General features: G+C 42.0%; 2 protein-coding genes across 9 annotated transcripts in view; one reads left to right on the top strand and one right to left on the bottom strand.

The window, feature by feature from the left end:
* LOC123772375 (uncharacterized) overlaps window positions 1-7,703 on the top strand; it is a 40,425-nt gene extending 32,722 nt beyond the window's left edge. For 3 of the 4 annotated variants that reach the window (XM_045765463.2, XM_045765464.2, XM_045765465.2), the window contains exon 9: window positions 5,940-7,703. In XM_045765463.2, coding sequence (XP_045621419.2) covers window positions 5,940-6,235 — 296 coding nt within the window. In that variant the 3' untranslated portion in view covers window positions 6,236-7,703. The remainder of the gene's footprint in view (window positions 1-5,939) is intronic. The other variant, XM_069325805.1, reaches the window with a different exon arrangement.
* LOC123772377 (succinate--hydroxymethylglutarate CoA-transferase) lies at window positions 5,589-22,830 on the bottom strand. 5 transcript variants are annotated; one of them, XM_069325808.1, is made up of 4 exons: window positions 22,420-22,830; window positions 19,848-19,990; window positions 14,799-14,905; window positions 5,589-10,829 (listed from the first exon to the last, which is right to left on the bottom strand). In XM_069325808.1, the coding sequence occupies exons 1-4, from the start codon at window positions 22,422-22,424 to the stop codon at window positions 9,735-9,737; spliced, it is 1,350 nt and encodes a 449-aa protein (XP_069181909.1). In that variant the 5' UTR covers window positions 22,425-22,830; the 3' UTR covers window positions 5,589-9,734. The 5 variants fall into 5 exon arrangements, with proteins under 5 accessions (XP_069181909.1, XP_045621423.2, XP_045621424.2 ...); XM_045765467.2 differs by having other exon boundaries at window positions 19,848-19,993; window positions 22,420-22,827; XM_045765468.2 differs by lacking the exon at window positions 22,420-22,830 and adding an exon at window positions 22,284-22,398 and having other exon boundaries at window positions 19,848-19,993.
* Between the last annotated feature and the right edge of the window lie 98 nt (window positions 22,831-22,928).

Raw genomic sequence — 22,928 nt, 5'->3', positions numbered from 1 at the left:
CCATTTTCTGGGTGTGACCCGGAACTATACAGGCCGATATGCTAATGTCAGACTTTGGCATCAGTCATGTGTATGGAGTTCTGTGGGCTTATCGGGGACCACGAGCCAGAACCTGGCCCCCTCAGAGAGGCAAGGGGAGCAATGGCCTATAGAAACCCGCCGTGTAATTGGAAGCATTCAATGTCTGCCATGAACCGGATCAGGCACCCAGAAAGGTAAGCATCCCAAAACAAACCCCTATTCTGGTTATAATTGCTACCTAATGCCAAACTAGTGGATAGAACTCCCCAAAATGATACGGGCAAACTAGTATGACGTCACACGTCACCGCGCTGCTGTCTGTGCAGCTTCCCCCTCCTCGGGAGGGGGAAGGGGGAGCCTCAGACCCCCATGCCGGCAATCCGCACCCCAGTTCTGAGGCTGGATGTCAAGAAAACGCGAAAACCTCCAATCGGAGGGAGGGAGGGATGCTGGGGAGCCTCCGGGTCACACCCAGAAAATGGCGTTTCGTTACATTCAATGCTGGTTTTCTGGGGAGAGCCCAGTCAGCTCCCCAGAGCTAACTACCCACAGAGGAAAGTAGAGGGACACATCCGGGAGGCTGTCGCTGCACGCTCCGCAACTCAAACCTGAGACAACTGGCTGCAACCGCCGACCCAAGGCGACACAGGCCCAACTAAGCCCAGGAACGAGTACGAGACCACGAGCAGCCAGGACTCTGTCCGACCACCAAAAACCCCGCGCCCAAACGTCAAACCAGGCCACGTTGCCAAAAACGGCGGCAAGTGCGAACATACGAACGTCACAAGCACGGGAATAGACCACAGGCTGGCTAGCCGTAAGAATCCTGCGGACGACCTGGGAAACCCGCACCTGCGTACAGGGAAGAAGGGAAACCAGCGCAACCCAAAATGCATCCACGGACACGGAAGCCGAGGCACGCAAAAAACAGAGGAGAGCCGCCACGGGCCACAAAACACGATGCTCCCCCGGCCTAAACAACCATGCAACAAAAACCGAAGGACCCCTCCAGAAAACAGCAATCTCAATCTTTGCCAGACAAGAAGGAGACGGCTGGAGATGAACAAACCTACCGCCCCAACTGAAGGAGCAGAAAACCAGAACAGGAGGGGCCACCATAAACCGAGGAGAAGAAAGAAAAGAGCACTCCGCCCAAAGACCAGGACGGCACAGGCGGCGCATGAGCAGGCCGGAGGTGAAACAAAGCACGAGACAGCTTGCGGAACAGCTTACAAGTAACATCAATACCGAACGCAAGCGAAAGCGGCTCCGCCAGCGCCGCACGATATGAGGCGACAGTATGCGGCAAAATGACGGTCACGAACCCCCACAAGAGAGGAACAAGACAACGCCAAAAAACACAGCCACCTAAGAAGGGACAAGGAAAAGGAAAGACCGCCAAAAAATCCTACACCACCGCCAAGAAGAAGCACGCAGGTTGGACACCAGCAACGAAGCCACCTGACCACCAACAGAAGGGGAGACTCGAAACGAGCCAAGGAAGAGGCGGAGTCGCGGGAAGACCCCGGGTGAGACCATCAAGCAGCCAGAGCCGGAACCCCGAGCCGGCAAAAAAGGAGATGGAACGTCTGACGTACCGAAAAACATCCCAACGCCAGCGAGCCACCAGGAGGTTGGAGACCAAGACCCCGACAGACTCCAAAGAAGGGCCACCGCGGGACTCCGAAAACGCCAACAGGCCAGGAACCAGAATCGAAACCTGGCAAGAAGGGTGCCAAAAGGCACAAACAAAACACACAACATGTAGGACAAAAGGAAGCTGAGGAACGAAGAATGTAGGCAGCAAATGGGAATGAAGGGATCGGACCAACACCAAAAGCTGTCGGACATGTCCCAACATGTCCTCGGGAGACAGAAGATCAGAAGAAGCCTCAGAGGAAAAGACAAGGTAGAGAAATACAAGCCAAGGAATACATGGGGCACATGTAACGGGGAAAACATGTTGAACTGAATGCCCAAACAAGCCGTAGAAAAGACAAGAAGCACACCAGTGTCCGGAGAACACCCACCAACAGGACAGAACCAAAGGGCTTAAGGGACAAGGAACCAAGCCCGGGGAGGGGCCGACGCCCAACAACTCGCGTGGAGTGTGGGGAAGGAAAACCACACTCCCTGCAACCGCAAGCCCCGCCCAGAGGGTAGAAAAAACCCCAGTGGGGTCCAACGGGGCCTGAGGCCCCCCAAGTCAGCCCCTCCCCAGCTCCGGGAACCCACACGGCAGGCCCCCAGGGCTGAGCTGTCCCCTCAAAGCCCCAGCCTCAAGAAAAAACTGGGGCAGCCATGAAAAGCACAAAGGAAGGGAGCCCACTGGTAGACTCTTACAACACGGCTGGAGGAACAGACTCGAATGCCCCCGTCACTATCCCGGAAGGGGAATTCCCCGAGACCAACCGAGTCTCAAAACCATAGAAACCCCGCCCTGACCCTGAACCCACAGACGGGAAGGACCCGGATGCAAGGGGGGACGGGTGACCCAACAAGACCACCAACCAAAACGGGGCAGCCTTGAGGCTTCCGGGGAGCAAACAACCTAGCGCGTTGCCACCGAAATCCAAAGTGCAACGCTCGTGCTGCCTGCACCCACATAGTCAGCATAAGACTGGGTAACCGAGTCACAAACAAGCAACAAAACTCTCAGGACTCGGGGCCGAAGGTGTCACCGACCCCACAGGCAGCAGACGGAGGCAAGACCGAGAGAGTTGCCTTGAGACAAGGGGACAAAGCAACCCTCGACAACTCACACAAAGCGAGGGGGGGACTTCGGGGCCACATCCATCAGGCCCACACTCCCCCTAAGGGTATCCCAGGGTCCTGAGCTTTTACTGTAAAAGGACTCGCGCTCAGGTAATCCCAGGCAGGGTACTGCTAACCGGTGCCCATGTCTACCAAACAACTTTCTAAGAACTGAACCCCTGGAACATGTACACTCATGGGGACCTAGCAGGGGGAACCACCGGAAGAAGGAAGAGAACTCAGGACAAAAGGGGGAAAGAACCAAAGGCAGACCCCCCACCAGGTAGACAAACAAAAAGAAAAAGAAAACCCTGCAAGAGTACAGCGTACCCAGGCGGAATAGAGCCGGCCACTATGATTGGTAAAAACAAGCTGTGCAGTACCCTGCGCCCCTACCAGTGCAAACTGCCCCTTACCCTAAGGTGAACAAGGGAGACAGAAATCTCTATCACACAAAGGGTGGCCGAAAACCGAGCAGCAAACGGCCTAGAAGAAGCAGGACCCAAGGAACTTGTGGAAGGTAACCCCAAGCCTCAAGGGCAGTACTTACAGGGCACCTAGGGAAGGGAACCCTAGGTGCAGGCAGCCTGAGTGCTGGAGACTCACTCCCAGCTCACGCACCACCTAGAAAACAGACACAACACTCTAGGTACAGTGCTGAAACAACCACTGGAGCTGGAGCACACAATCAGTGCCTTTATCATCAGCCGAAGAACTGAGGTGCGGATTGCCGGCGTGGGGGTCTGAAGCTCCCCCTTCCCCCTCCCGAGGAGGGGGAAGCTGTGCAGACAGCGGCGCGGTTATGTGTGACATCATGCTAGTTTGCTCGTATCTTTTTTGGGGAGTTCTATCCACTAGTTCGGCTTTAGGTAGCAATTTTAACCAGAATAAGGGTTTGTTTTGGGACGCTTACCTTTCTGGGTTCCCAATCCAGTCGATGGCAGACACAGAATGCTTCCAACCACACGGTGGTTTCTATAGGCCATTGCTCCCCTTGCCTCTCTGAGGGGGCCAGGTTCTAGCTCGTGGTTCCCAATAGGCCCACAGAACTCCATACACATGACTGATGCCAAAGTCTGACATTAGCATATCAGCCTGTATAGCTCCGGGGAGCCAATGGGGGCTCCCCCCAGAAAATAAATAAAAATCCCCAAAAATATTTTTCCTTATAGAATTATTCATTTGTATGCAAAATGTAAGAAAAACTGAAAACATAAATATGTATATTTTTACTGGTTGGACAAGTTGTGAAAGATTGCGCAGTGGTGTGTGTGTGTGGAGGCAACTGGCAAAACCCAATAACGACTGCTAAGTAGGCATGCTGCAGTCTTGGAAGACTATAGAGTTGCATCCGGTTGCCGAGGCTGGAGTGTCATCTCCAGGGCTCAAAGCCTGGGTAGATCATATGGAGAAGCTGTTACCCATGCAGAAGGTCTCTCCTCCCCATCTCTGCATTGCTGAAATTGTCCAATGAAAGGCAAACACCAATACGTTTGGTTCCAGCGCCATCACAGGAGCTGCCAGAACGAGGTTGAAGTCAACAACGAACTGCCTTAGGGGCTCCAGCTCCGGATTTTTCCTCGAGGTTGACTCCTGAAGCGCATCCCAAAAGTGGGTATGGCAGCGAGGCAGCAGAGGTTTGAGATCAGGGTTTTCCTTCCCCTAGACGAGCTGCCTTCCCAAGGCTGTCGAGTCTCGTCTACCCGGAAATTACTGCTAACACTGCCGTATATAACATATGACTAGTGCTCACCTTTGATGTTTTTTTATTGTTTTTCACTTGTTTTCATGTATTTACTACAGTATGAATGTTAAATAACTTGATTTATAAGCATATAATTCACAAAAACTGCGATAGTGCATTACTATGTAATGGATAATGTTCATAGGGCCTACAATATGTAACTCGACAATGTTTCAGTAAAGTTTTATATACTTCAGTACATTTTCAACATGTGGTTGAAAACTTCATTACATCCATGTATATATACTGTATACATGGTTATATATATACAATTTCATCGTGTGGCAGCCCATGGCGCCTGCTTCATCTGTCATCGCGACAGCTCTGTCGCCAAAACAATTTGTCCCAAGCCATATATATCATCCTTAGATGTCTAAGCAATCGATTATATGTATGTTAGGAGCAATATAAATACATATGCCCATATGAGGCTGCTCCTATTTATATCCTTATATATAGGAGCTGCCTCATATGGCCCCATTCGAGACAGCTCATATTTATATCGATATAAATAGGGGCTGCCTTAAATAGGCCTAATATACCATATGAGGGAGCTCCTATTTATATCATTATAAATAGGAGTTATCTTGTATTGGCCCATACAAAGTAGCTGCTATTTATATGGATATAAATAAGAGTTGCCTCATTTGGTTCAATAGACTATCTGTAGTTCATTTATTATTGCCTGTATGTTCAAATAATGATTAGCTGTCCTGGTATACTTCATTACAATCATAGGGTTGTGAAAACCATTTGAACATAATTGGTACACATATGTAATTACGATAGAATTTTATACAATAACACTTACTGGATTTGCAACAATACTCGCAATCACATAGTAAGGTAACCATGAAACAATAGCAGGATTTTTTCATGTGCCAAGGTAACCTCCATTACAGCCCCACACAGCTATTATACACTATACATATTAGCATCATACTTGGAAAACCTAGACAATGATAGTTTAACTCAACAGATGACAATGCCTCATTTCCCAGTGAATCAGAGTGCAGTATAATGATAACCACATACTGAGGGTTAAACAGGGTATAATGGACAGACAATATTAAGTAAAAAAATTTATATATATCTGTATATTCATTTCATGACATCTTAATTTAGTACATCGTGAAGTTAAAAACCTAGTACAGTGTACAATATAATTTTAGATGCAGAAACATTTTACATATGCATCTTTAGTCTTCCATAAAACGATACTATAAACTCTTGCAAGGAAATACTGAAATAATTTATTAAAAACATAATTCAAGTAAAATTTAATTTACCACTCAATACATCTTCCTTGCATCTATCATATTGCTAAGACACAGTATGTACTCAGTTTAACTGACAACTTATTTATCAGTATAAACAAAATAAATATAACACAGTATAATACTTACCACTCTCTCTCCAGTAGCATTACCACGAATAAACCTGGCAGAAGGTAACGCTGTCATACGTGCTCCAAGGAATGCCGATTTTGAATCACACCAAGAAAGGCAATATTCTTCACCAACGGCAAGAGCCTACCCTCCTCCATATAAACAAAACACTGGCTTCTCACCAACGGACCAAGAAAGATCTTATCCTCCTTCAGAAAATCCAGACATAAGATATTCTCCATCATCATATCAACAGACACCCAACTTACCACCACCTTCAACCAAACATAACCCTCAAGGTCTCTCTCCAACCACTTATTATATATAATTATGGCATATTCAAGATGAAGAGAGACCTAGTAGAAAATTGCATGGATTTATAGTGGTAAGATAATGTGGTACAGGTATTTACTAATTATGATAAATAATTAAATTAAATGATTTAAATTATTTTAAATCCTCCTAAATGATAAATGATATTTTATATGAATACTGAAAATATAAGTTACGACTTGATAAGGGTGTCGGACGGGATAAAATATCATATTCCTGTCTTTACATATATGTGGGTAGGCTTATTTATATAATTTATACTTGCAGGAACTAGTGAATTCTTGAATTTATACATATTAGGCACAAATTATTAACTAATTTTCACATGTATAGTAAATAATCTGACATTTTATATAAATATTGAACATATATTTTTTATATAAATTCAAGTATTCACTACATCCTGTGTTTATACATTAGGCCCCCAAAAATTGTGTAGTATTTTTTTGTGTTCAGTAGTAACTTTTTTAACAGGCAATTTCTCTGAGTTGCTAAAATTCATGTCAATAATTTTGTCATCAGAGGTGTATTGTAAGTGTAGATAATGTCAACTGGCCTTTGTGATAGAAAAATAATACTGTATTTTATACCATAAATATTCTTGTGTTACATTTCACTTATCACTTATTTTAGGAAGAAACCTGGATTCAAGTTGATATCTTTAAATAAAATAATCACATATGCAGTTCCTTGGTGTAGTTCTGCTATTCTAATTCCTTTTTTGTGCATAGCAATACAGGTATATAGCATGCAGTGTGCATAGAACAACATGGTTATATAGAGTGCAGTGTGCAAAGAGCAACATGGTTAGATAACATGCAGTGTGCAAAGAGCAACATAGTTATAGAGCATGCAGTGTGCATAGAGCAACATGGTTATATAGCATGCAGTGCATACATATCAACATGGCTACACAACACACACCATGTATATAAAAGCCTTTGTAGAGTTCATAAAATATTGTTGGATACACACATTCTGATAAATACTCAAACGAAACCAACAGATATGACTGTACTGTATTGTTGCAGATGTTGTCCATGTGAGGAGTCATTATATAACATTTTACAAGAGGGACTATATAATCATTAATTCATCAAGAACACATTCAAATATAGAATTACAAAATATATATGAATACTTCCTCCTCTGTCCAAGCTGTAGCCATTAGCCGGTACATTATTGTACTAATGTAGCCTATACATTAGAAAAAGATGTAAAAGAACTAGTGCATGTAATTACATTGAGGGGAAGAATAGGAAAAACTATCATAGGGAATAATGCACGATTATTTATACACTAAGCAGTTGGCATTTAATTTTAGGCTGAGAACACACATCTTTGATATTTGGAAAATTTACTTTATGGTTGTAATGTTTTATGACTTGTTTTTAAATACAAATATTATATAATGCATTAAATGTTTATTGATTTCAATAAAGAGTTGGTTTGATATAACTAGAGCATTACTGTATCAATACCCTGCTTTATGACCATTTCAGTACCAGTTAAGCTGTTTATATGATACAATAACACATCCACATTACAAGGTAATCATAATCATCATTATTTGTAATGAACAATTTATGGGATACGCATAATATTAATAGTACTGTAATGATTATTAATATTATCATGATAATAGTAGAATAATTTGTAGTGCTCAAATTCCCATGTGCCTGAACTTTGTGCAATAAATGATACCATATAAAAATACTACACTTTATATTCCAAAGATACAGAATGATAATCAGGATCATAAGGTCTAGAAAAGAGCTACCGGGTATGCCTTCTACCGAGACTTAAAACTCTTAACAGAGTTTCGAGTCTTAACACACACACAGACCACATAAGCAATGACCGATATAATTTACCAGAGGGCTACCATTTTTAGTGGCCTCGACGGGAGCAGGAAGCATGAGGCTCAACCAACCTGAAGGGATTCGTGACAATCTGCAGCATTCCAGAGTCTGATGTAAAAGGAATTTGTAAATCATTCAAATACTTGGGTTCCTTTAACTTAATAGTGTTCAATGTCAATAAACACAGTATTTAAAGTCAATCCTTGCCTTTACAGGGAGCCAATGTAGCTCAAACAAATAGGAACTAGTTTAAACTCCAAATGAAGTGAGAATACAAGTGTAGTTGCTCAATTCATTATAATCAATTTAACAAATAGTTTGGCAAACCCATAAGAAATTACAAAAATCAATTCTAGAGAAAACAAATGAATGGATGAGGAATAAATTTTCAAATTTCCTAGAGCTTACGAATGAAAAAATTGCAATATTTAACAATCTGATTTATGTGCCCACCAAATAACAATGACAAATCAAAGTAAATGTCCAGATTTCTAACCGAGTTGACAGGCTCAAAAAATAACATATCTAACGTATCAAAATTTTAATTCTTCAATCCCCTGAGATGAAGTTAGATTAGATTATAATGCAACTTCTCTGGGCCACTACAGCTAAACCACAAGAGATAGAGACTTTATACTTGGATGTTTGTGTTTCCTGGATGCTAATTAACAATGCTAAAATAAAAAACAAATTCAGAACAATGTTGTTTGTACACCACGGGGATGTCAGCTATTAACAGGTGTGCAGCATAGGGATTAACTAATAGCAGGCAACGTCCCAGCTCTGCCCGACCACCTCCAGGAATGAGACCAGAAACCACGAGAATGCACCAAGTCCAAAATTGGCTGACAAGATACAGCTGCAGGAGATAAAAACAAACCAACACCCTCTGGAAAGTGGAGAGGCAAAAAAGTGGAGGTGGACATGAGATCCAGGGGACCGAAGCTGATTTTAAAGACAGGGTTAAAGCAGCCTGTCGACATGCAAAGCACATAGTGTGGAATATGGCCACTACCTCCTGAAGTAAAGCTGCTGATCCTGCCATAGTAGACTCCAAAACAGGAGTACCAAGCCAGGAGATGAGTGCCTCAATGTCCTCGCAAACCCACTGAAATTGGAACCCCATGAAGGCTAGAATCCACATATATGAAGCCAAATACAAGCAAGCCCAAAATTCCTCTGTTACGATGGATGCAGACAGCAAAGGCACATCAGCATGGAGCTACACCAAGCCCACATATCACGAAAGAGTGGGAGCATACAGGCAGTCGTTGAACAGCACAATGGAAGGGCCGCCACCTTTTGTGTGAATGAGGGGTTTGCCTATTAGAGTAAGGGGTACCCATGGTGATCAGAGTGCAGTACTAAAGAGGGGCAAGTGAAGGTAAACCTTTATGCCACTGATTGTTTCCTTGGGCTTCACTGCAGCACTAGATGGTGGTGTGATTCACTTTCCTCACTTCAATGCTGCCACAACAATTCTTGTAACCTATTCTTTGTCTTTCTGTTTGTCCCTTATGCCAATTTATTCTTGTTTCTTTCATTATCTCATATATATGCTTGCTGAGGCAATCCTCATTTAATTGTGTGATTAAATAGCAACTTATTACATAGCAGCCAAATTAATAGATATTATGCACCATATATTACACCTTGTTTTTTAAGTTCTTCAACTTTTTCAACTGAATACTGGAGGATATCCAAAAGTACATATCTTGTGTGCTGCCCAAGAACTGGTGGGGCTGTTCTGATTTTGTTTAGAGAAGAACTAAATGACACTGCTGGAGCTACCTGTTTTATTTCCCCTATACTTGGATGTTCAATTATCTGTATCATCTGATCATGGATTACTTGGGGATCAGAGAAGGCCTGGGATATTGAATTGATAGGTGCATAAGGAAAAGAACAGCCATCAAGAATGGCGAGCCATTCCTTTGTTGATTTCTGCTGAAAAGTTTGACTGAGTGCACTGATAAGTGCTACTCGATTTGTTACTCTAAGAGCATTTGTAGAAAAACGCTCGTCCTGTAAAAGATTTTCTAGACCAATCGTTTGACATAAAGCTGAAAACTGCTTATTGCTCAAAGCACCAACAGTAAGACACCCATCATTTGTTGGAAAAGCCTGATATGGTACTATGCTCTCGTGAGCAGTTCCCCATTTCTTTGCCTCTTTTCCTCCATTCAAAAAGTTGGATGCTAGGTTCACCATACACGATATTTGAGTAGCCAGCAAACTGCAGTCAACTTTCTGTCCACATCCAGTTTTTTGTCTATCAAGTAATGCAGCCATTATTGCCCCATGAGCATACAGTCCAGTTGTTAAATCAGTCATGGCGACCCCAACCTTACATGGTTCTCCTCCTTCTGGTCCAGTGACCCCAAGGAGGCCACCAACAGAGGCTGCCATGACATCATATCCAGGTCTGTTATGATATGGACCAGAGGATCCATATCCAGATATGGTACAATATACCAAATGAGGTGCAACTACCTTAAGTTTGTCATACCCTAATCCTAAACGATCAAGCACCCCAGGAATGTAGTTTTCTATTAATACATCACTACATTTGGCTAGATCATGCATAACAGACACTCCCTCTGGGTGTTTGAGATTAACAGCAATACTTTTCTTATTGCGGTTCACACTAAGGAAGTAACAGCTCTCTGTTCCTAGAAAAGGAGGACCCCAACTCCGAGTTTCATCTCCTTTATCAGGTCGTTCCACCTAAGTAAAATCAAGCAAAAACCACAAACATATTAATATAGCATAGAAGCAATTCAAAGCAAGCATAATATACAGGTTGAAAAAGAATATACTGTACTAGTATTGTCTAGTATTGTGCTGTACATATGGTCATGATAACATTGGTCTAATAACATTGACATTTCTAGAGATATTTTATCTTTAAGATGTATTTTCAATTATCAGTAGAGCCACTATGTAAGGTTTTCTCTATACTTCACAATCTGTACATAATTATCAACCTTCCAAAACAATAAAACCAACATTGAATATAATGAAACACTTCTTTCTGGTAGAGCCCTACTTCTTGTTGGTTCAATGTCCCTGCAGCCTGGTCTCTGATCAGGCCTCATGGTTGGTGGTCTGGTCAACCAGACTGTTGGACACAGCTGCTCGCAGCCTGACATATGAATCACAGCCTGGTTGATCAGGCATCCTTAGTAGGGGTTTATCATGTTCTTGCTTGAACACCATGAGAGGTCAATTAGTTATGCCCCTTATGTGTAGAGGGAGTGTGTGGGGTCCTTAATGGATGATAGAATTCTCTCTGTGTACCTATTACACCTCTGCTTTCCAACAGGGCTATTTTGCATTTCTTGCAAAACATTTGCAAGAAGGAGTTATTTACTTGTGCAGAAACACCAAGACACTGTCAAGAGACCAAGATGGCTCAGGATCATGAATCAGCTGGAGTTGCAAGAATGACCAAGACAGCTTGTGGAATGATGCTGCAGCCGTGTCAGCACCAAATGGCACTGGAGAAATGCCCGACAGACCACTGGAACATTAGCTAACACAGTGCAGAGTTACAAACCCAATAAGATTTCAACTTACATTCAACAGAGCAGAAAAAGTTGTTAAACACATGGGGCAAAATCTTACTGAAGTGAACATACGAGTCATAAATACTCATACTCCACCAAAGTAAAACAGAAACAAGCAACACTTAGTGGGCCAGCCAGAGGCTTAGGGGCCCACACAGGAATATCCCTGCAAACAAACAAAAAACACCAAATGCAAGCAACAGGGCCTTTGCCAATGCCAAACGATATGATGGGACAGTATTAGGCATAAGAATCTGATCTAAAAGCAACCACAAGGACAGGGTAGGACTACCTAAACGAACACCAAAGAAAAACGATGGAGAGAGAGAGAGAGAGAGTAAGAGGCAAAACAAAAGCCAGGCAACTTCATACTGATGCTACAAACTTAAATGCAGGATGGACACCAAAAACACACCCACCTGCTCACCATACAAATGACCATAAATCTGCATCAGAATTTCAAGATGCATACAGCAAAGGACAAGGGTGAACCAGCGAGGTATGTCACCAGATTGATCTGCTGATGAGAGGTGAAGCTGCGAGAAAATTCCCACATTCAGACACGAGACTAAAAAAGCTGGAAAACATGGCCGAGCTTGGCACCAACGAGCCTGAAGAACCACCCTCCCAAAGTACGACTCTAGACTGGATAGCACCCAGAGCAACAACTGAACTGAGACAAAGAGGTAAATGAACCCCTCCTTGATCAGTCAAGCCAAAAGTCATCCACCATGAGAGCCTCGCAAGCAGGTAATGGAGCCATGTAGTAGGGAAAAAGCCAGTTCCATACTTACACGAAGTTCACCTTGGGATGACAGCGTCTAACAATGCCTGTGGAAGGATGTGTTGTTGATGGTCCACTCTGTGGAGATGGGACAAAATAGAGATAATCCACATGAATGGATCCAAACCCCAAAAAGCCTGAAGTAGAATCTTGAGAACCAAGAGTCATCAAATGGCAGGAGGGGCTTGAACCTGATGGCCCCAACAGAGGCAAAGTGGGCAAAACTGGAGGAAGCAGTACAGCGCCCAGAGTCAAACCTTGCCCAGGGGAAGGGGAAATGCCATGCAGGCAAAGTTCAGGTTCCCCACACAACTCTATAACTCAGTGTCCACACAAGAGGGGGCGCTGAGTCACCCAGAACAAGCCAATCTAACACTAGTCAACAATGATGCTACAGGTAGAGCAGGGTTGTAGGAGGCAAGGACAGAGATGCTGACCAAGAGTTCCAAACAAGGCCCATCCAAGTCTAAACTTCGGGAGGAACCAACTGGGACTTCTGCCAGTTCAACAAGAACCTGAACCTGGCAAGATGGGAAAGAACCAGATCCCTGGACAATTGACATGTGGATTGGCTGGCGGGTCCAAACAAGCCAATTTTCGAGGTAGGCTAACATGTGAACCCCTAACAGATGTAGCCAGATCATCACTACCTATGTTACTCTAATAAAAATTTGAGATATATGTATTAGCTTGCAGATATGAGATTAAGGTGATTGGTTGGTAGTTTTCTACTGTTTATAAGCAGTCCACGTGGCACAGTGGTAAAGCATTTGCCCGGTGCTTCGTGAGCGCTTTGGCCTGTGTTCATATCCAATCCAGGATGGATTGACTGGGCGCCAATCCTTAAATGTAACCTCTGTTCACCCAGCAGTAAATGGTACCTGGCTGTTAAACGATTTGGCGGGTCGTATTCTGGGGAAAATTAGGATTAAGGACTTGCCTGAAATGGTATGCGTGCTAGTGGCTGTACAAGAATATAAGAACTCTCATACATATAAAAATAAAAAAGCCATTTCTCAGAAATTACCAGAGGAATTGGAGGTGGATGGAAGAACACAAGCAAGCATGGTGGGATAGAGAAGCAATGACCATTTTGTCAATATATGTATCCCTATTTTCTTAATTAACACTAGTATTCTGGCCCCCTGCCACTTGCCCAACTGTAAATGTAACAGGATTCTCAGAGCCCCACTCTGCAATGCTTAAAATGTTTATACTCTTCTTAAGTTATGTAAGTTATTTTGGGGGTTATAACTATAAATTTATTGTCAAAACCTTTGCAAATGTGCCTAATCTGGGCGATGGCAGACACAGAATGCTACCAACCACAAGGGGGTTTCTATAAGCCATTGCTCCTCATGCGTTCTCGCACTTGCTTATAGTCAATATTGGCTTACTTAATAAGTGCATATGTGACATACTAATTGATTGTGAATATTTTAGTTTACCTTGAAAAGCTTCATAGAAAACACCGACCTCACCTAACCTTCTTAGTATGTTAAGATAAGCATCTTATTGCTTCTTATTTACAATTATTACTTAACCTATCAACGGTATAGGTTAAGTAATAATTGTAATTAAGAAGCAATAAGATGCTTGTCTTAACATACTAAGAAGGTTAGGTGAGGTCGGTGTTTTCTATGAAGCTTTTCAAAGTAAACTAAAATATTCACAATCAATTAGTATGTCACATATGCACTTATTAAATAAGCCAATATTGACTGTAAGCAAGTGCGAGAACGGGTTGCCTTGTGCCTCTCTGAGGGGGCCAGGTTCTGGCTCGTGGTCTCCGGTTGGCATTAGAACTCCATTCGAAGGACTGTTGTCATAGTCTAATACATGCATATCAACCCAGTAAACCCCGGGAAGCCGAAGGGACTCTCCACAGAAAAAAGGTATATGGTATTGATAATAGATTGTGTGACAATGTTGAATATACATATACACGTTTATGAACATTTCAACATTACTCATTTATTTTTCGACAAAAACTAAACTAAAATTACAGAGTAGAACAAAAGAAAGTATGCCTGGGAAGAGCAATCATATCATCTTCAGTAATGAGGTGGTTGGTCTAGGTGATTTCTGTTCGTCCCCCGATACTTAGGTTGGTCCACTAATAAGGTCTCTCCACACTTTGTTCATGTATTTCAAAACTTTCCTTATGAAAGTGCAAATAGAGTGGTTACGGATGTAATTTTTAGGAAATCCTGAGATCAATCGAATGACACATATTAGTGTCTTCAGGAAGTCTTCGGTAAATTACTGATGAGGGTAAAACACATCATTAGGACATAAAAATATTAATCGGTAGCATTATATCTCTTCATAGCTCATTAATACCTTAATAATTTCTGCACCAAAATCACCAAGAACCATAGTTGCAAATGGGCCAGCAAGTATTCTTGTCAAATCAATAACTCTGATGCCAGACAATGGACCATCGTGTGCTGCAGATAAAAAAATTAAAGAATTGGATATTACACATAACATAAAAAAAAATTATGTATGATCATACAGTACTTGAATATAAGTTCAAATTTCTGATGTGCTTTAAAACAATTTTTGTGGAAGCCAAATATTGTACTGAATATATAATGCAAGTTAGAATGTGTGTTTCATTAACCCTTTAACTGCGCAACGTGCCTGCAGGCCCACGTCTGGTGTGTGCTACGCACCTCCGGGTATTTGTATTTTTCACGTTCCATTCAAAACTCCCGCGGCTACTTGGGGTTCACATCAGCTTCCTCAGGGCTCTTGTAAACAGATGCCATCTTTAAAAAAAATCGTGGTACGCATTCCCGGGTGTGAGAGCCTCAGTATTGAGTGAGCAACCAAGGTCGGCACATGCTGCATGAGCTCACAGCACTGCTGTTCAGCTTGTGACCACAGCATCGCCTAATAACGTAAAAAAACTAGCATTCAATGTAATAAAACGCCATTTTCTGGGTGAGTCCCGGAGGCTCCCCGGAGCTATCCAAGCTGAATGGATATGTATAACTTTCTGGTATCAGTCAATGCATGGAGTTCTTGCCTACCGGGAACCACGAGCCAGAACCTGGCCCCCTCTAGAGAGGCACGAGGAGTAATGGCCTATAGAGACTCCCCCTTATGATTGGGAGCATTCTATGTCTGCCATCGACCGGGATAGGGACCCAGAAAGGTAGGCGCCCCAAAACAAACCATTATTCTGGTAAACTATTGCGACCGAAGACCGAACAAGTGGACAGAACTCCCCAAACGAAAATTAGCAAACAAGCATGACGTAATCATGTCACCGTGCTGCTGTCTGCGCAACCACGCCTCCCAGAAGGGAGAAGGGGGGAAGCCCCAAACCCCACCGTCAACGACCCAACTGTTAGTTCTTAGGCTGGATGTCAAAAACGCAAAAACACCGCCTATCAGAGGGAGGGAGGGATGCCGGGGAGCCTCTGGGACTCAGCCAGAAAATGGCATTTCATTACATTCAACGCTAGTTTTCTGGGGGAGCCGATGAGGCTCCCCCAGAAAACCGAGTCATGTGTATCCCTTCACATGACTCAGGGATATGACCAGCGAAGTTGGACTATGACAAATGGGAGGGATGACCAAAGGGAGGGGGAGAGACGAATGACGGCAAGGGGAGAGGGGAGAAAAGGAAGAGGGGAGAAGGAGAGAGTGAAGAGCTATGAACTGAGCACCAGATCATTACACCCCTCCCGGGGAGGGGGAGGGGGGTTGCACAGACAGCAGCGCAGCGACATGATGACGTCATGCTTGTTTGATAATTTTCGTTTGGGGAGTTCTGTTCACTTCTTCGGTCTTCGGTCGCAATAGTTTACCAGAATAGGGGTTTGTTTTGGGGCGCCTACCTTTCTGGGTGCCTATCCCAGTCGATGGCAGACATAGAATGCTCCCAATCATAAGGGGGGTCCCTATAGGCCAGTGCTCCTTGTGCCTCTCTAGAGGGGGCCAGGTTCTGGCTCGTGGTCCCCAGTAGGCAAGAACTCCATGCATTGACTGAGGCCAGAAAGTTATACATATCCATTCAGCCTGGATAGCTCCGGGGAGCTGATGGGCTTTCCCCAGACAATATATATAACTTGTATTATTTAGCCATGATAGTATTACAGAAGAGCCTGAATGTGATAATGACTGTGTACAATGTTCAAATATTAGTGATTCAATGCTGTTCACGATGTTCACAGCACTAGCCACAGCACCACAGCATTATTTCGTCCATCTAGGAATCTTCAAACGACTTGGGTTCCTTTACAAAATAAACTTGTGGTCAATTATGTATTTACAGGATTTAGTGATCAGTATTGTGATAACAGCAGGATTGTGGTGATAATAAGCACTGTGCATAGTATTGTGGGAGGAATTGTGGTGAGGGAGAGAATCGAGGTAGCCTGTGTGTAACAGCCACTCTTATTTTGCTCATCATACTAGCTTAATGGTTCGCTATGGTGAACACATATGTATATGGTTATATACAATGTGTGTATATACCCATGTACATATGTGCGTAGTATTGTGGGAGGAGGAATTGTGGCGAGGGAGAGAATCGAGGTAGCCTCACTGTGTGTGACAGCCACTCTTGTTTTACTCATCATACTAGCTCAGTGGTTCGCTATGGTGAGCACATTTGTACATGGGTATATACAATGTGTGTATATAGTGTAGTAACAGCAACAGGAGTACAGTATGTTCGAAGGAGCTATGTTGGTGAGGGAGGTGATGTAATCGTAGTGTCGTCTTCTGGCTGCTGTGTGATTTCTCATGCAGTGTATGGTGGCTACTGTAAAGTTTGGACAAAATACCGGCTTACTTGCATAGTTCTGGTGAATAAAACATGTAGATAGGTATACATAATATGTGTAAATAGTGTAATACAAACAATAACAGTATGGTGGGAGGAGCAATGTTGGCAAGTAAGATGTTGGAGGAGTGAGGGAGAGACTGGATGTTGGAGGAGTGAGGGTGTGGCGGCTGACACTCGTGGAGTTCTGAGTGTGTTGATGGTGAATGTATATAGTGTGTAAATAGACTGTATATATATATACATAAATTAGCATAATATAATGGAAATATGTGCCGGATATGTGTACACATGTGTCATGCACGAAATACAGTGTTTTCGGACAATACGGATGTTCTACTGTCATAATATAGTGTACATGTTCATTATACATAGGATTGGCACGTAAAAGCATATAAAATGTATTTGGAACTGTGCGTAGAAAATGAACAAAAATATATTCGCTGCAACTCGTGCATCCTGCCCCAAGAGCCCTACCGGTCGGTCCTAGGGGCGTACGCCACAGGCAACCAGGGAATGATGACGTCACACACGAACTTACGGACCCCATAGTAGCCAAAGTACGTACAATTTCGACCTCCTGTTACTATACCCATAATCAGGAAAGAGTTTTTGACACTTTCAAAACAGAAAAGAATTTTTTCCAAAGATTTTATTTCCTGCACACTGGGGGGGGGGGGGGGTGTCATATTTGGAGGCCGTGCAGTTAAGGGGTTAAATTAATAAATAGTTTCTACAATACAATATTGTACAGGCTATTAAAACAACAATGGATGATATCTGATGGACTTAAATTTAAAAACAAAATGCTATTATGTCATATGGGATATAAACACAGCATTGAATGTAATAAAACACCATTTCTGGGGAAGCCCCAGTGGCTCCTTGAAGCTATCTTCCACAGATTGCTTCATACTGAAAGATCACATCAGCCACGGCCAGTGACTGGCCCATCACCTCACCGAGGCACAGACAGCAGGGGACAATCCAGCACCTCACCAGAGGAAGCCTCCAGAAAGTCAGCACAGTTTTACAGACAACTGAGGGGTTCACAGAAAACAAAGCCTCAAAGAATCTGCAAATACTGTAAACTACTGCCAAGGAAAAATGCCTCGGTTCGGACACCAGGTGAGAAGTACTGGACACCAAGGCCGGGCCAGCCACCAAGGAGTCAGAAGGATCACCCTCCTGTGTACGTGTACAATTCCTGTGGTCCTCAACCATTCCTAGTACAAGTCAACTTAGTTTTGGGATGATTTGGTCACTGTGTTAAACTTTCTCCAAAACAGACGTGTCATTCTGAAGACGAGGTCTTCAAGCATGGACACAATAGTCCAATTGGGGGACTGCACCAAAGATTTGTATAGTAGAATAACCACTTTCTTTTCCTTGAAGTCAAAGGTTTGTTTGACTATTCCTAGGGTTTAATTATTTTTTTTTTTACTTACCTCCCTGAGGTGACGCAGGTTCCCATCACCTCAGTGCCCTAGTGGATTTTCTCATTGATATACATTATATCACATTAGTATGATTTTCTGTGTGAATACAGTAATAATAATAATAATATAATAATTAGGGAATATTTCTGTTCTTAAGCTGCACTTGCATGCAACATCTTCAATTTGATGTCCAAACCACACACCAGAAGAGAAGAGACGACGACGTTTAGGACAACATCATGGACCATTGTTTGTCAAATCGATTGTGATGGGAGCGAGGGAGGCATGGACATTAAGTAAGGCAAGAGTGATGTGAGGAGCAGGTAAGAGAAGAAGGTAATATCTAGAAGAAAGTAAGAGTAAGGCAAAAGATAAAAACAGGAAGAAAGGTACAAATGGGATGGGTGTAATAATTGGTGAAGGAATAATGGGACAGGTAAGAATAAGAGAAAGAAAACGAAAAAAGAAAAAGAAAGAAAAAGGGTGGTAGACCTATGTTAGGTCATGTTTGTTAGAAAGTTTAGAACATTTGAGTATGTACTGTGAAAGGGAAGAGTCAACAGCAACAAAGCCAGGACTAAAGTTCATGTTAGGTAGGTTGTGTATCAGAGCTGATTCAACAAGACGGTGTCTGTGAAGAGTAGAAGCAGGAAAGATTATTTTAGAAGACCAATCAATAGGATGATTAGAGTTCCTAACATGACAGAAGAGAACATTGTTTGCATCTACAGACTTAACACATCATTTGTGTTCCTTAAGTCTGTCATGTAGTGTACTGCCAGTTTCCTCAAAGCATTGGAGAGGACAAGATGAACAGGAAATAGAGTGGACACCAGCAGCATTAGAAGCAGGAGCAGTAGTGTGAACCAGATTACTATGAATAGTGTTAGTTTGTCTAAAGGCGAGCTTTATGTCAAGAGGACGAAGGGTATTAGTGAGATTTTTGAGTTCAGATATGAAGGGAAGGCAAATAACAAATAAAATGCTTGAAGAAGCAATGTTAGTTTGCCAATTTGTATTTCTTTTCCATTAATAATCATCAGGGTATATATATTCAATGATTACACTGAATCATTTGTATATGTACAATAACTACAGTATAATTACACTTCACAACCTAAATTTAAAACACAATTAAGAAAAGTCTCTTACTTGTGTATTTGTTGTCTCCGACATTTGTGGACTGAAAGCTGTGACAGTGTCTTCGACTGTTCATTTTCACTAGAAGCCTTGTGCATGGTGTCATGATGAAACCCTGTAACAGATGCTGCCATGCTTGCATATGCATTTGTACTCTTCTGAAATAAAATCACAGATCATTATCAAGAACACAGTCAGATGTTATTTATTTATTTATTTATTTATATACAAGAAGGTACATTGGGTTTATTAGAATACAGAGACTTGAAATTATACATTCTTGTAAAGCCACTAGCACGCATAGCATTTCGGGCAGATCCTTAATCTAACATATAATTTTAAGAAGGTAATTTCTAGCAAAATTAAAAAATGTTTACAGATACATGTTCAAAAACATCAATGCTTTGTACTCTCATAAACCCAATGTACCTTCTTGTACATAAATAAAATAAATAAATAAATAAAGATGGATGACTTGAACCACCACAACTCCCAAACAGTAAAGGGTGAAATCCCCAGGCAAAAATTCCATCAATGCTGACTGGTGCAGCTAAAGCTGGAGAAAAGGCCCCAAACGAGAGCCAATGGAACTGGGATTGGCCTGAACGCCGAGAGTGGAGGGTGCCACAAAAACGAACCCCGAAAAAACCTAATTATGAAAAAATGACAGAATCTACCTCAGGTAAAATGGGCCAGTCAACACATGGTCCTACCAGTGGTGGCATGATGACCACCAGAAAAAAAGGGAATGCATCCTCAGGCAATCATGACCCAATAGGAGCACCTATTTATTTATTTATTTATTTATGCATATACAAGAATGTACATAAGGAATGTGAGGATACAAATATGGTAATTACAGTCTTGTAAAGCCACTAGCACGCGCAGCGTTTCGGGCAGGTCCTTAATCTAAGAAAATTTTAAGGAGGTAAATACTTGCAAAATTTATAGACAAAAAAATGATAACAGATTACATGAAATGAAAAAAAAAAAAAATGAGAGAAAATTGTAGGTACAGTATATTAAAGCACATAGGTAGCTAAGATTGATTGCAATGACAGCTTAAAATGGTAGTTGACAACAAATTGGTAGGCACAATAGAGCAGAAACAATATAAGATTGATTGCAGTGACAGCTTGAATGGTAGTTGACAAAAATTGGTAGTCACAATACAGCATATGGCTAGCACATAAAAGAAGACAGCAATGAACACAATGATAAGGTTGTTTCATATTACATAAAAATTAGGAGATTGGGTAACACTAGGTACAGAGCAAATTTACAAACCCCTACATTTACATTCCCCTACAAACCTTGTAGGGGAATGGCTCAGAGGCACAGTTGCAACAGGGATGATCAAGGTAGAGAAAGGCCAGCCAGACCCTGAGAAGGCACCAAGTTGGACATCCCCAGTTGACCAATTGGCCTCTTCATTGACCTGAGGAAGGCCTTTGATGCAGTTTGCCCAAAATGCCTTGCATAATAGTGGCTTCATTAGTTTATGTAACTCAGGCCCCCACAATTGTACATTACTCTTTATGTTCTTTGTACAGTACACACATTCTTTTGAATAAGAATTTTGAAATGTGAATTTTTAACTGTACAGTATATCATAATTACCTCTTACTTAAACTTCATTACTGTGGAATCCTAGGCCTTGCTTTGAAGTACGGTATACTTAATTATACCTGATTTACCTAAGGGAGCATAGCAGTAGTGGCTCGGCAAGGACAGGAAGCCAGTGGCTTGTCGAAGTTCTCCCCATTTGCCTTGTCCCCATTTATATCTTAGTGACAGACACCAATATGTAGTCATCAATGACATAACTTTCCCTACTCTTCCATTAACCACAGGAGTGCCTCACGAGAGCATCCTAGGACTTATTCTATTTCTTATATATATCAATGACTTGCCAAAATAAACAAAATTACCTAAATAAACATTTATTTATTTATTTATTATTTATTATATTTGGAAGCTGATCAGAATTCCATTTCACCTTTTTAAATGCACATTAATGACACTATGCAAAAGTCACATCGAACACTTTATGTAGGGCAGACGTAAATCAGTGTATTTATGTATTTACGTATGTAGCTTAGCCTAGCATTTTAAAAGCACTACAGTCACCTTCTGTGGTTGATTGTTTAATAAATCCCTGAACTGTATGTTTGACAAATCTCTCGCCCTGTCCATGGAAGACAGAAAAAAATGTAAATATGATGGTTAGCATTGTTAATGTGTGGCTACGTCTGTGGTAGAAAATAATAATAATAATAATAATAAAAACTAATTATATAATCACACTAAATCAGTTTGCCCGAAACGCTATGCGTACTAGTGTCTTCAGGTATTGAATGTACTATCTCTATCTTTAACTCCAACATTATGTATGTAACTCAATGTATGTACCTTTACCTGAATAAAAAATCAAAATCTAAAACATACTTAAATTGACCCTTAAGTACAGTCACCAGTTTGATATATGTGTTATGGGTGAGCGCTCACGTCAACACTAAGTTGATTAACTAAGTGTCCCTCATACATAACGTGTATGAGTAAGTTAACTAAGTGTCCCTCATACCTCATGGTGATGGTGGTAGTGGCTCCTGCTGAGGGCCACACGCACTCGCACGCAACAACTACCTCTCTGTTGTGTTGATTTAGGGGCGACAAAACTACCTCTCTGTGAGCAACAACACAGCACCTGTAAACAACAACTCAGAACTCCTGTGTTACATTTCTTGTTTTCATTCTACTCATTATGCTCAATTAGTATTAAGCTTGTCATTTAAGTTTATCATGCCCGAAACGCTTTGCGTAATAGTGGCTTTAGGCATTGTATGTACTAGCTCTACCTATAAGTCAACCATTCTTTGTAAAAATTTATTGTATGTATGTACCTTACCTAAATAAACATTTTATTTTTATTTTATTTTACATTCATACAGTTCCCAAGATGCCAAGGCCATATGGGGAAATTTCCACCTTGGTACTTTTCCCCACGGCCTTGGCATCTTGGGAATTCTCAAGATATGTTGGCAATAATACAAGGAGTGGCGGCCGACAGCGACGATAATTAAGTCTTGTAAA

This window comes from Procambarus clarkii, chromosome 17, assembly GCF_040958095.1.
Source record: "Procambarus clarkii isolate CNS0578487 chromosome 17, FALCON_Pclarkii_2.0, whole genome shotgun sequence".
Lineage (NCBI taxonomy): Eukaryota > Metazoa > Arthropoda > Malacostraca > Decapoda > Cambaridae > Procambarus > Procambarus clarkii.
Note: the sequence above shows the minus strand (reverse complement) of the source record. Positions and strands in the feature narration are given on the sequence as shown.

Bases quoted from the DNA above. Each gene is read 5' to 3' on its own strand.
- LOC123772377 (XM_045765467.2), bottom strand. The intron at 14,906-19,847 runs GTAAGAGACTTT...TTTTATCTGCAG, and splicing joins CGGAGACAACAAATACACAA to CACACGATGGTCCATTGTCT. The intron at 10,830-14,798 runs GTATTAATGAGC...GATTTTACTTAG, and splicing joins TTGGTGCAGAAATTATTAAG to GTGGAACGACCTGATAAAGG.